Here is a 13,141-nt window from a genome sequence, read left to right on the forward strand (position 1 = left end):
AGTTTGCAATAGTAGTTCATCTTGAATAGTGTTGTGCTTCTTTGGTGTTATTTTCTGAATAAGCTTCTTCGCCACAAGCGGCGTCTTTGCTCTTGGAGGCTTGTTGCCGTTGAGCACTCAATCCCCCCATGGCTGAGCCGACGAGTTTGAGGTCGGCTACACAAAGGTGAGAATTTTGTTGTTGGCAGTGTCCTGGTTTTTGTCACACATGATTATCAGGGCCAACACTGAGGGCTTGAAGGCCTTAGAAGACCCACAAGACTTCATGAATTAGTGTTTTCATATATCATACCGCGGCCATGATATCCATTTCAATATACACCTTTTTACCTGCAGGCGGACAATTTCAGTATCAGTGTCACGTGACCAATCGACTTCACAACACCCCAGTTGGTATGACCCAGAGCCTTACCGTCTCCACAACCCAAAAAAAGTCCGCATTTCCACAACCCCCTTGGCTCAGCAACAGAAACGAGTTTGCTACAGACCTCTGAGACTCTTGGGCTTTCTCTCATACCAGGCACGCGGCGCCCGTTCCGTGGCCGATTTGGAAAGAAAAATTTTCGTTTTGGTCAAAAAATAAAAAAGTTATCCCAGTCAACGCAAATCTTCCGGTTTAAAAAAGAAGAGAAGGAAAAAGGAGAAAGGACACCCATCACATCACATACATACATATACACTCCACGTCCATCTACCGAAAAAGAAAAGGACCAAAAAAATGGGCCCAGAGGAACCCCTCCCCCTCCCCCCAAACTTCGCGGGCAACGCCGACGGTTATGTCGAAGCGCTGCTGCAATTCGGCACGACGTCGACGGCGCTGCGCACGCTGTGCGGCGGGGTGCACATCCTCGACTTCTTCACGCGCGAGCCGGACCTGTACGCGCTCGTGCTGCCGGCCGACTGGCGCGCGTGGTTCGCGCGCGACGACGTCGACGTCATGGGGGTGCTGGACCTGCTGATGCGGATGGATTTGAGCGTGTTTGATGAAGAGAGTGCCACGGGGCATCCGGGGTGGGGAGAGAGGCCGCCCGCGTCGCTGCTGGCGTTCGTCAGGGAGGTGCGTGGGTTGTTGCTTAGGCGCGAGTGGGAGCCCGCGGCTGAGACGAAGAGTGTGAGGGGGAAGGGGGGGAAGGTGGCGGGGTTGCCGCGGCATATTGCGCTTGGGATGAATGTTAAGAAGCAGCATGAGGTGCAGCATTTCGCGGCGTTTGTGGACCGGTTGACGGAGGATATTCGGAGGGAGAGGGGCGATGAGGCGGCTATCTCGCACATTGCGGATTTTGGGTCCGGGCAGAATTATTTGGGTAGGGCGTTGGCGAGTGAGCCGTATGGGAAGAACATCATTGGTATTGAGAGCCGGAAGAATAACATCGAGGGCGCGAAGGGGATTGATGTGTTGGCGGGGTTGGCACCGAAGAAGGTGGTGTTGAGGAATAAGAAGGAATGGAGAAAAGAGAAGGAGAGGGATGGGGGTCCGCTCAAGAAGGGAAGGGGGAAGAAGCAGGAGGAGTGCGAAGATTGCGGAGATGGGCCAGAGGAGACGAACGGAGAGACGCCGGAACAGGTCGAAGAGGAGACGACAGCAGCTGCTCAACCTGAAGAAAAAGATCAGAAGCAAGAAGACGCCTTCGCAGGGTTCGCGCCAGAGGGAACTGCAGACTTCGTGCAGGAAGTCGAAAAGGAAACGTTCAATGGCATACCAAAGGGATCGAAGAAGGCCAAGCTCCACCTGCTGGAGGAGGGCAACGGCAGCATCCAATACGTCGAGCACCGGCTCGAGGACGGCAACCTCGCGCACGTAATCCAGGAGATCGTGGACCCGTCCAAGGTCGGAGAGCAGCAGAGCGGCACCTCAGCCAAAGAAGACGTCAACCAGCCCTTCGTCACGACGACGCCGGCCGTGACGGCGAGCACGCGGGCGCAGGACCCGAACCTGATGGTCATCTCGCTGCACTCGTGCGGCAACCTGGTGCACCACGGCTTGCGCTCGCTGTCGCTCAACCGGGCCGTCAAGGCCGTGGCCATGATCGGCTGCTGCTACAACCTGATGACGGAGCGTCTGGGCCCGCCCTCGTACAAGCTGCCGCAGCTGCGGCCCAACCACCCGCGCCTCGAGGCCACGGCCAACGCCTTCGACCCGCACGGCTTCCCCATGTCCGACCGCTACGCCACCTACCCGGTGCCGGGCACCGACGACGTCGGCGTGCGCCTCAACATCACGGCGCGCATGATGGCCGTGCAGGCGCCGCAGAACTGGGGCCCTGTAGACAGCGAGGCCTTTTTCACCCGCCACTTCTTCCGCGCCCTGCTGCAGCGCGTCTTCCTCGACCGCGGCGTCGTCGAGCCGCCGCCGAGCAACACCAGTAGACTCATGGAGAACGGCCGCACCGTCAGCGGCTCCGTCAGCCCTGCCGGCTGCAGCAGCGGCGGTGAGCCCATCGTCATCGGCTCGCTGAAGAAGAGCTGCTACAAGGACTTCGTCGCCTACGTGCGCGGCGCCCTGGCGAAGATCGAGGGCAACCCCGACCAGCCTGACCGCGCTGAACAGGTGCGCGAGAAGATGAAGGGCATTACCGACGAGGAGATTGCCCGCTATGAGGTCGCGTACCGCGCGCGGAAGAAGGAGTTGGCCGTCGTGTGGAGCTTGATGGCCTTCGCAGCCGGCGTGATTGAGGCCATGATCGTGGTGGATAGGTGGTTGTGGTTGAAGGAGCAGCCAGACATCGAGAGGGCGTGGGTGGAGCCCGTGTTTGACTATGCGTTGAGTCCAAGGAACTTGGTTGTTGTTGGTCTGAAGAAGTAGACAGAGGATGGGGGAGAGTTTGGCATAGACAGGCATACACGATTAGACGGCTACCGCGCGGAGGAGCAATGGCACACACAGGAATCTATACCCAACAAGCATCTTCACTTCCTATCCAAGTCAAGTGGCTTAGCTGGCCTCTTCCGAAGCTTCCAGAGACCGAGCCTTCTGTTCGATTCCTGCAAGACCCAGCGCTGATTCCCAGTGAACAGTTACCTAAAACTCAATCAACAACCACTTCGAGAAGACCCTACGTCACCTGACCGAGCATTCTCCCGCAAACCGCCGATAGAACGACAACCACGCTCTCCCAGTCGGCGCCCGGCACTATTCTCAATAGCTGCCCATGGTTCTTTACTCCCTCAAAAGTACACAGAGATTCCCCTTTACTCCTCTCTACGGTATGATGTATATCACGTAAGTAAATTATCTCATTACTCGGTCTCTGGAAGCTTCCTCTTTTTTTTTTTTTTTTGGTGTGCTACCTGATGTCCGAGCACCGATTCTTTTATGCTAAGAGTAGAGAGGTGGTTTCTACTTATAATAATACTATTTCTTAGCGTAGAGGGTTCTTCTTACTATTTATTTTCCTAAATGTGCAGATCTATTCTTACGTCCCAATTTCCCATCACCACTCCGAAGTAGATAGGATCCTCCACCTTCAGCGCCCCAACAGCCACAGCTGCAATCCAAACAGCCGTCAGTCCAAACTAAATGGTAGAGACCAGCACCAACAGCTCCGAAAGGCACCACCAAGCGTCCAACAACCTTCTTCACTCGACAAACCCATCATCATTACCCCCAAAGCGAATCCTGGCTCTTCTTCCCACCCGCCTTAGGCGGCGTCGTGACCGTGTAGCTCCACGTCTCATCGCCGTCGACGAACAGCCTGTACTGCAGCATGCTCTGCTCGCTCGTCTTCGGGCTGGTGATCTCGATGGCGCCGAACTTGGAGTTGCCGTCCGGGATATATCTGCGCCAGGCACGTGTCAGTAAACATCTCGCCTCCGCCGCCGCGCTTCGGGGAGAGAGAGAGAAAAAGAGAAAAATCTCACTTCAAACAAACATCCTCCCCATCCCCAACATCCTCATACGTCCTGACGGGCAAATAAAACATGCTCAACGGACTAGTACTAAACTCATGCACCGTCGCGCTCTGAGGCCACCTGCCATCGTTCTCAGGCGGCGGGAAGGCCGTGGCGGCGAACTCATGCCTATCGCCGCTGAGCACGACGAAGCCGACGCCACCTTCAGCACCAACGTCCCACATGGCCTCGAGCAGGCGCTGGCGCTCGGCGAGGTAGCCGCCCCAGGTGTCGAGCTTTGAGGGCCCGTGGCGCCAATTCTTGGTGAAGGGGATGCTGGAGACGACGACCTTCCAGCGCACGCCAGGCTTAGCGGGCGACTCTCTGATCCACGCGAGCAAATCGTCGAGTTGGTTTTGGCCCAGCATGCTCTTTGTCGGGTCCCACGGGTCCTTTGCGCGCTCCGGGTCGCGGTAGCGGCGCGTGTCCATCAGAAAGAAGCTGGCCGGGCCCTGGGTGAAGGCGAAGTAGGTGTCGCCCGAGGCGGCGCCGCGGACGGGCGGCGGGTTGACGGCGACCTGGTAGTGGCGCCACGGCTCGTAGGCGGCCTGGAAGACGCCCGTCACGTTGCGGTCCCAGTCGTTTTCGATCTCGTGGTCGTCGAGCACGTGGATCCACGGCAGCTTGGCCGAGACGGAGGGCCACTCGGGCGCCGAGTAGACCTGGCGGTACTCGCGGCGGTAGTCCTCCTTGGCGGCGCCGTGGCGGATGGGCACGTCGATGTAGATGAAGTCGCCCAGGAAGAGCATGAAGTGGGCGCTCAGCGCGTCGATCCACTTGGCCAGGTGCTCGAAGCCCGGGATCGAGAGCGGGTGCTGGAACGGGTTGTAGGGCACGCGCGGCTTGATGCAGCTGGAGTGGAGGAACGTGTATTTGCCGTGGTTGGCGTCCCTGGCCGAGATCTTGCCAGCCGGTGGAGCTGTCACGAAGTAGCCCGTGTGGTTGTTCGACACGGCCCACTGGTACTTGGTGTCCGGCCTGAGCTGCGCGATCTCCACGGCCGCCGTGTAGTCCGTCTCCTCGGACAGCCATTCAATGGTCGAGGCATGTTTCCATGCGGTATCATGTGGGCGGTGGCCGGAGTCCAGGCTCAATGGCGGATCGGCAAAGCGGTAGGATACAAAGATGGGTAGTTTGGCCAGGCTCGGCTCACGCACCAGGAGCTTCGCCGATTTGTCCGACACGTAGCCAACGCGTGCAAAGGAAAGATCATACTGGGGGTAGAGTACCGGGGCGCGGTAGATCAGATCCAGCATCATGCCCATCATGACAACGTTGATGGCAAAGGTAACCCAGCTCCATAGGGCAGACGAGGGGCTCGGGCAGCCGGTCAGGAGAGTCTGCAAGATGCGAGGATCCTTCTCCTCGACAGTGACAGTCTCCTCGACATCCAATTCCTCGATGACCCCGGCCTGAGGGCTCCCGGCAACATCTGGAGTGTCATCTCCTTGGGCAACCGTCTCCTTGGTTATTATGTCGATCTCATCAGACACAACCTGGTAGGGCGAGGTGGACCAGAAGCTCGCGAGGAACGAGGGGACGTAGACGGCAGTGAGAGCGGTCGCAAGCGGGGGTACGATCTGAGGGAGGGTCGTCAGCTGGGGCAAGCTGGGGGCGGCATTGGATTGTACAGACACTCGTGGGGATCTACTCGGACTCGAGGGTCAGCAAGATTGCGGGGTATGTGATTCGACGGAGCTCACCCATCGCAGAAACACGTAGATAGAGAGACGGAGGAGGATCGAGGTTGCGGTGGTGATTTTATCCGAGGTCGAGGCCATGCTGTCTTTTCACCAGAGCATGACCTTGGCTGGGATTCGAGGCCGACAGGGCTGGTAAGGAGACTGCAGCCTCCCTCTCGTGCAGCTTCGCATGCTGCCGGCTTCCGCTGCTGGCCCGCGCACAGAGCTGACACACTGTGACGCCATCGTCACGAGTCAGTTGTGTTCGGTCGGTTTATCGTTGTCCCAGCTCCGCGACCCTTGCGGCTCTCGGGCCCTCTTCGACCGAAACCATCCATGTACAGCACAGTTGCATATGCCAACATCCTGAAATCAACTTTTTATGAGATCACACCGGGCTAACTATCTAGTCGCCATTTTATGAACCTGAAACCCGGAAACTCCTTGCAAATACCCTCAAACCCCATATCTCGCCATTTTTCTCCTAACGGTTGCTGACCTGGAAGCCGGTGTCGTCGGGGCGCGAGGTGAGCGAGATGCTGGTATCCGGGTACCAGAGGTCCAGCTCAGGGTGCAAGTGCGAGAAGCCACACATGGCGAAGACGCACTCGTCGTTGGCAAGTTCCTTGTTCTGATCGCCAACCCATCCAAAGTGACCCTCGCCAAACTTGGCCCACGCCACAGCCGTGAGACGCTCATCCTGCGGGTCCTTGTACATCGCCTCGGTGGCGTCGACGCGTCCGAGGAAGTGGTTCTTGGTGTTGTACTTGGTCTTGAGGAAGTTGTTGGGCGGAAAGTGCTCGACGGCCGCCGCATGGTACTCGACGACGCAACGCTTGTACGCCTGCCAGATCCACGGCCGGTCGAAGTGGGTGCTGAAGAAGGGAAGAAAGTCGACGAAAGCAGCATCGCTGAAGTTGCACCCGAAAACGACGTTGCCGCCGTCCATGATGAACTGCTTGATCTTGTCCATGATGATGCCACGTGCCGGAATGTAGCGCTCGTCATCCGCGTTGCGAATCGTGAGGGCGGCATCAGCGACAATGATGGCCTGAGGCTTGTAGTTGTTGAGGTACTCCAGCGCCTCACCTGCAGTGAAGGCGCTATCGACTTGGGCGTAGCTCTGAAGGAACCCTACCAGCCGGCGAGTGGTGCGCTGGAAGAAGTAGTCGTCGTCGTCGTCATCCGGTCCGTTCAGGCGCAGGAAGAGAACTCTGGGCTTCGCAGACTTAGTGTCGTTGTCGGCCTTGGAAGCGGTGCCCTTGTCGGTCTTGTTGTCAGGCGCAGACGGGCCATTCGGAGTGACCTTGTCCTTGAACGGAGCCATCTGCCAAGGCAAGGCGCCGCCGGTGAGCTTGAAGACATGTTGGCGTTGCTCGATGCCATTCTCTGGGTTGCCATCCTTTGCCGACAGGCTCAGCTGGTGCGCTAGCGTGAGGTTGCCGTCGTCGCCCATTTTCGCTTGGGTTTGGCAGTGTCTGGTGTGAGGTGGACGGTGGCGGGGGAGGAAAGGAGGAAGGAAGAGTTACAAGTAGCTGGTCCGGGCCTGTGAATGAAATCTCTGCATGTGACTTGAGTGCTTCTTGCACCTTCCTTGCCTTTCTCGACCCAACGCGAATGAAGTCATCACTTCCTGCCTGTTCGAGCCAGCCTTTGAAACGGCATCTGAATCACCTCGATCTTACGCCGGTAGTAGAAGCAGGTATCCGAGCTTTGATTTGAATTTTGAACCTATACAGATACATCTGAATACTGGATTCAACTGCCCACATAGTTAGAGTGCAGTAAAGTTTGGCGATGGTGTAGTATGAGAACTATGTTTCGTGTCTGTTAACAGCCTTAATGGCAGCCGTGAGTAAATGTCTTCACTTTCAGTCGCCCAAGATTTCTCCACTCACAAATGAAGATCTAGGTCACACACTTTCGGGGCCTTTCACGTATCTTTGCACTGTACATACTTCGGAAATATCAGAAAGTAGGCTGTGATGGTAACAAGATTAACATTTGGCTAGCGGCTTGGCTGACTGCGGGACGCATTTGACTTTGACTAGAAAATCAACAGATTCATGCTCAAGCAATGCCATCCCAATCATCCCGCTGCTGCCTACGCAATGTATCTTTGTCGATATTGCTGAAGTAGCTTGAACTTTTGCATTTCTCAAGCATCGTTTGTAACATCCAACACAGAATGTGGTCCATACAACGGCCCAGTGGTTCGGAACATAGCGAGAGCCGCATGAATCGTACTTCGTTTACCATACATTGACTACCGACCCGTCAGACTGGGAGCGGCTCCGTCAAAAGGGTCGTCGGCGGAGCAATCGCCCCAAAGTGCAACACAACCCCAACGGCTCGGGCCGCACCTAATTGCTCTGCTCCGCAATTGCGCATTTCCACCCCCTCGCGGCAACGGGCAAAACGTTCTTTTAATTTTTCTCGCGGGAGCCGCGGCCCAATTGGGCTGGATCACGCCACCCCTTATCTCAGCCATGTGAGTCGCACCTCCGCAACTTCATTCTTCTACAGCGGCTCCGCCCTGCAGCTTGACCCCAATCTGGGGCTTGCGTTCATTGAGTTTGCGGTTCCGTCTCGGAGTTTGCTCTGGCGAAAGAACGAGATTCGACCGAACCATGGATCGAGGCCGCCGAACGGCGCCGCGATTCTCAAAACCGCCGCAATCATGGCTCCGTGCGGATCCGCAAAAGCGAGTGGAAGAGCACATGTGAAACGTTGATAGCGATGTGCGGTCCCGCAGCGAAAGTTTGAGTCTGACTGATATGATGTGCAGCTGACGGATGGTCGTTTTTGGATACACGTTACACCCCCCAAAAACGGCCAGGGAATCCCCGACAACCGACCCCAGTTGCTGGCGAGGATGGCCTGTACGGGGGATCGCCGCCTGTGCTTGGCCTTTGTGATGGACGGGAGACGGATTCGGACGCGATGTCCAGCCATGTTCTCCTCGCACCCGGTTAAATGCACACAACTGGCCCTTCTTTCCTTTATGAGGCGACATCGACAGGGCTGCCTCGCTTACAGCTGCATTATTGCCACCATTTACGAGCAGGCGTGGCTCTACCCATGACACGAACGCACGTCAGAAGTGCGTTGCTGGAACAGACAAGAGAACTCGGCAAGACTGAGGTTCCGAGCATATCACCCTCATTCTGAGCTTGAGGATGTATATGCAGATGGTGTCACGTCGAGGGGCGGAGCCGACAATCCCTGACGGGATGATATAGCGAAAGTCGTTGCCCTTATTCCACAAAGTGCCACTTCTCATCGGCCCTATCGAGCGTCCAGTAGAGCCGCCCAATCGCAGGCACGCCTTGCAGGCTGCGGTACATCCATGCGTGCACCCGTGCCCGCAAAAGTCAACTTCGTTCTTCTAGCAAACGCCACCGGCGCGATTCAACGGCTCACTTACTCGTTCTCTGCGGATCCGCACGAAATGAGGCTGCCGAAGCGCCGTCATCGCGACGTTGTAACTGACACATCTCCCCGAGCCCAGGGTGAGTATACCCGTAGACGTGCGAAGTTGACGCACAACACAGCAAGGGGACAAAGCTGCTGTAGATCATCGTAATCCCAACGGCGCCTGAACGGTATCCATTGACCACCGGGGGAGTGGTTCAAGAGAGACAACTACCCTGACCTTCCCCTCACCAGTACTCCACACTTTTGGGTCCATCATCAACACATTTCCCAGAGAAGTGGCAAATGAGCCTGCTCATCAGCCCAGCTATGACGGTTGGCCTCAAAGCACGGCATTCAAGACGTCCAGAAGCCATCGGCGGCCGTTTCACCCGGATCAACGATCCTGACGCAAGCCACTTTGCCCAGCCCCCCGGCTGCATGACTGCTGATGCCTGCATTGCCAACGCGGCACCGCCGGACAGGTCCCCAAACAACTCAGGAGTATGTCATCAAGACGAAGACACTGCCAATCAACCCGGGCTGCTGATTGCTACGTCTTGAGAATACGTGCTTTCCGTGCGCACGATGATCAGGGGTGTTGTTTGCCCATGTCAAACATTCATCCTCATACACACTCAAGAAATCAATCGAACCATCTTCCAAAACCCTTCCAATAATCGCCATCGTTTCAACCAGGCCGGTCAAACTGACAGGCCATTACGCCCGCTTCTTCGGGATCGCCGAGATAATGGTATACCCGAGAGAGCTTCTTCTCCTGTTCCCTGTCGTTCTTCGCCGGCGATCCCGAAACCATGCTATCACGCAAAGATCAACCAAGTACGAGATAGCAAGATCCCCCCATCATCGACCTTGCCATCAGCTCCTCCCTCCCCCTTCTTCATTCACCCTCGCAAGAAATTGCTCCTCTTCCTCCGGGATGCCGATTTAAGGCCGACGACGACGGCCCCACGTTTCTCTCGCGGGAGAAGACGATCCGAGACCGCTCTTGTTTTGTAGCGGCGCTCGGTCGCTTATTTCGGCACGACTGTCACCCTCATACGGCCCGAGAAAAAGATAGGGGATGCCTTGTCTCGGATGGCTGTTTACAGATCCTCCGGGCGAGCGGAAAAGGTGGGACCACACCGACATCGGCATACGAGATGTTTATCGGTATCTTCTGCGCTGGAAAGTTCGTATCGCAGAGGCTTGGATCGAGGCGAGCGGTGAGCGTTTGGAGAAGTCGAACGTTCATGGGACTGGTGTATGCGTGGTGCTCTTAGGTTCTCTTTTCGAAGCTAAAACTTTCACCATACTGTCGACCTCATGGCAAAGAACTCGAAAATGAAATAGTCTAGCGCTTGTAGCGGTGGGCCTGATCTCATCTGCTCTCTAGGTAACCAGTCTATAGGGAGGACAAAGATATCCCAGACGCACGATCAGGCCGTCCAGAAATGCGATGATAAAGACGAGATCCGACTGATTTAAACGCCGGGTCGTAACTCGGTGATTAAACATGATGGTCACGGTCGATGAATCAAACAACGTCAAAGGACTTCGAAAGGTCGGTTCTCTCATATCAACATGAATTGCCTCACGCTAAAGAAGCAACAACACAGAAGTATCTACACTTCACACAGTCAACCCCAAATCTAAAATATATACAACGAAACGTCTCACTCACAACCCAAGCCCATCCAACCACACCGCCAGCGCCCCCGTCACATCCTCAAAATCGCCATCCCCATTCGGAAAGTCCCTCGTATTAATCGTCAACCCGACGTCCAGCCCATCCCACCTGCTATCCATGTACGTCCGCGCGCCCGACGTCGTGCCCGTCCTGTAACCCGTCGACCGCGGCCCCACGCCGTACGCCGCGTGGCGGGCAGCGAAGCGCGCCAGTGCCAACGCGCTCGCGGCCAGCCCCGTGGCGCCCAGCGTCGCGTCTTTGACCTGGCCGTCGCCGCCGAAGACGTGGGCGACGGCCGCAGCCCTGAGCGGTTCCAGTGCCGAGGCGCCCGTCGACTGCGACTCTTGCACGACGTTGTCGGATGCGTGCGCGGAGGGGTCCGTCGGCCAGCGGATGACGCTGGCGGTCAGGCCGTCGGGCTGGAGGATGGCGGTGGAGAGGTAGGTCCAGTAGGGGAGGGCGGTGACGGCCTCGACGAGGCGCGAGAGAAGCATGTAGTTGTAGTTGCCGTATTCGTAGTCCTCGCCGGGGGTGTAGTCGAGGGGTTGGGAGTAGTACATGTAGTCGATGACGTCGGTGAGGGTGGCGGCGCGGGAGCCGTTGGTTTGCGCCAGGGCGATGTCGCGCATCATGTAGGCCGGGTCGCCCGAGACGCTGCGCTTGAAGCCGGCCGTGTGGTCGAGCAGCTGCTGGACGGTGATGTCGTCGGAGCGGGGGTCGAGCGGGTTGGTGTAGTTGAGGAGCGGGTAGGCCTTGGTGTCGGGCGTCAGTTTGCCGGCGTCGTAGAGGGACTGGATGGCGGCGGCGCAGAAGGCCTTGCTGTTGCTGGCCAGCAGGAAGGTGTCGTTGACGCGTGTGGTGGCCCGTTCCGGCTCGCTCCAGGTGTAGGCTTTGTTCAGGAGCGCGCTGCCGTTGCGCGCGATGGCGAGCTGCACTTGGCGGACGCCCGCCTTGGTCATGAAGTCTTGGATGATGCTCGCGGCTTTGGCCTCGGCGGCTGTGTTGTCGGCGAAGCCGGTGGGAGAGGGCCCGGCGACGCGCCAGGTCCGCTTGGAAGGAACGTCCTGCGTGGCGAAGATGGCGGCGTATCTTGGCTCGCTGGAACCTCCGCCAGCGAGGTGGACGGGATACTTGCCGGATGCCTTTTGCTTCTCAATTTCGGCATCGAGATCGGAGGCGGCCAGATCGTATTGGAGGTCCCACGAGCCAATGCTTGTATCGGTCCACAGGCTGGTGTAGCTCCCATCATCGGCGATGGAGAGCGACGTGGGACGCCAGTACGGCTTGCTGGTCTCCGTGTCCACGACATCCTGAAAGTTTTCCACGGGGCTGTTTGATCTATAGGCAACCCACTTGTCGTAGTCCGGGTTGGCGTGCCAGATGGCGCAGAAACGATAGTCCCCAGGAGTGCCGTATTGCTTAAACGACTTGAGACTCTGGCGCATTGCGTTTGCTCCTTGATCGTTTCCAGCAAACTGGTCCTGCGTCATGTTGCATTTCTGCGTCCACGTCGTGTTTCCCACCTCCATCACTCCAGAGTAAACGGCCGAGTCGCTGGGGCCCGTGACGGCAATTAGCGTTGGAACATAGCCCGTAGAGTGCTCATCGATCCAAGACTGGAATGCCGAGGCGTTCACATTGTGAACTGCGGTAAATGCTGGACCATTGCGCTGAACCCACACGGCGGCGTATTGAGAATCCGAGGCACCTCCATACGAACTCAGGGAAATAATCCGATAACCTTTTGCGCTCAGGTCGTCGTAGTGAGCCTGGTGAGTTTTACCATCCACTCCGTGGTAGACTTCGAACACGGTGACCCCAGATCCCTCGCTCCGTTGTGAGAACGCATGGCTGGTAGTAGGAAAGGACTTGGCCGGTCCAAGAAGTCCAGCAAGAATGGAGATGCTAAGTGGCCACGCTTGGGTCCACATGGCGACGATGTTGATACCAGCTCTTTTCGAGATCTATCGTTCCCTCTGCATGAATCCAGAGTCACTTCAAAAGCGCACGGTCCTTTCTCCTGCGCTGGAAACGAATGATAAAACGATTGGCTGGCAGACGATTCCGCCGATGAAACAATTGGAGGAAAGAGTGCAGGCGGGTTGGATGCAGATATACAACTGAACTCCACCCCCTAAAAATAAAGACTCTTGGCTGCATGGTTTTGGATAGAAAGACGCTCGTATTCGTAGAGCCTCACGGTGTACTGTGTACGTTTAGCCTGTCGGCGCTTAGTAGCTTTAAGCTGTCTCCGAGCGCAAGGACCAATAAGTCACGCCAAATTTACGTTAGTGCAAGCCACACGTAACCGTTTATACGAATGCACCGTCGCCTAATAGGTGCTCTTATTATGAAATAGGCGACACTTACCAGTCAGAATGTACAGTCCCCTCTCGCGGCCGATGGCTAGCATGAATTTGCTTTTTGCTCATGTCATGGGTAGCTGAAGCTATCGTCCGGACGGGAA

At 56.8% G+C, this 13,141-nt stretch overlaps 4 protein-coding genes across 4 annotated transcripts; 1 reads left to right on the forward strand and 3 right to left on the reverse strand.

Annotated features, from left to right (window-relative positions):
- Positions 1 to 718: 718 nt before the first annotated feature.
- On the forward strand, positions 719 to 2,803 carry LTHEOB_3783 (Methyltransferase domain-containing protein; the record flags this gene model as incomplete). The annotated part of the gene is made up of 1 exon (XM_035512744.1): positions 719 to 2,803. One exon carries the CDS (start codon positions 719 to 721, stop codon positions 2,801 to 2,803), a length of 2,085 nt encoding a protein of 694 aa, XP_035362871.1.
- Positions 2,804 to 3,598: 795 nt separating this feature from the next.
- LTHEOB_3784 (Alkaline phosphatase) lies at positions 3,599 to 5,669 on the reverse strand (the record flags this gene model as incomplete). Its single annotated transcript, XM_035512745.1, has 3 exons — positions 3,599 to 3,776; positions 3,859 to 5,468; positions 5,592 to 5,669. The coding sequence occupies 3 exons, from the start codon at positions 5,667 to 5,669 to the stop codon at positions 3,599 to 3,601; spliced, it is 1,866 nt and encodes a 621-aa protein (XP_035362872.1).
- A 385-nt stretch (positions 5,670 to 6,054) lies between these two features.
- LTHEOB_3785 (Transcription factor) lies at positions 6,055 to 7,026 on the reverse strand (the record flags this gene model as incomplete). Its single annotated transcript, XM_035512746.1, has 1 exon — positions 6,055 to 7,026. The coding sequence occupies one exon, from the start codon at positions 7,024 to 7,026 to the stop codon at positions 6,055 to 6,057; it is 972 nt and encodes a 323-aa protein (XP_035362873.1).
- A 3,638-nt stretch (positions 7,027 to 10,664) lies between these two features.
- LTHEOB_3786 (Beta-lactamase) lies at positions 10,665 to 12,605 on the reverse strand (the record flags this gene model as incomplete). Its single annotated transcript, XM_035512747.1, has 1 exon — positions 10,665 to 12,605. The coding sequence occupies one exon, from the start codon at positions 12,603 to 12,605 to the stop codon at positions 10,665 to 10,667; it is 1,941 nt and encodes a 646-aa protein (XP_035362874.1).
- Between the last annotated feature and the right edge of the window lie 536 nt (positions 12,606 to 13,141).

This window comes from Lasiodiplodia theobromae (genome assembly GCF_012971845.1).
Source record: "Lasiodiplodia theobromae strain AM2As chromosome Unknown scaffold_9, whole genome shotgun sequence".
Lineage (NCBI taxonomy): Eukaryota > Fungi > Ascomycota > Dothideomycetes > Botryosphaeriales > Botryosphaeriaceae > Lasiodiplodia > Lasiodiplodia theobromae.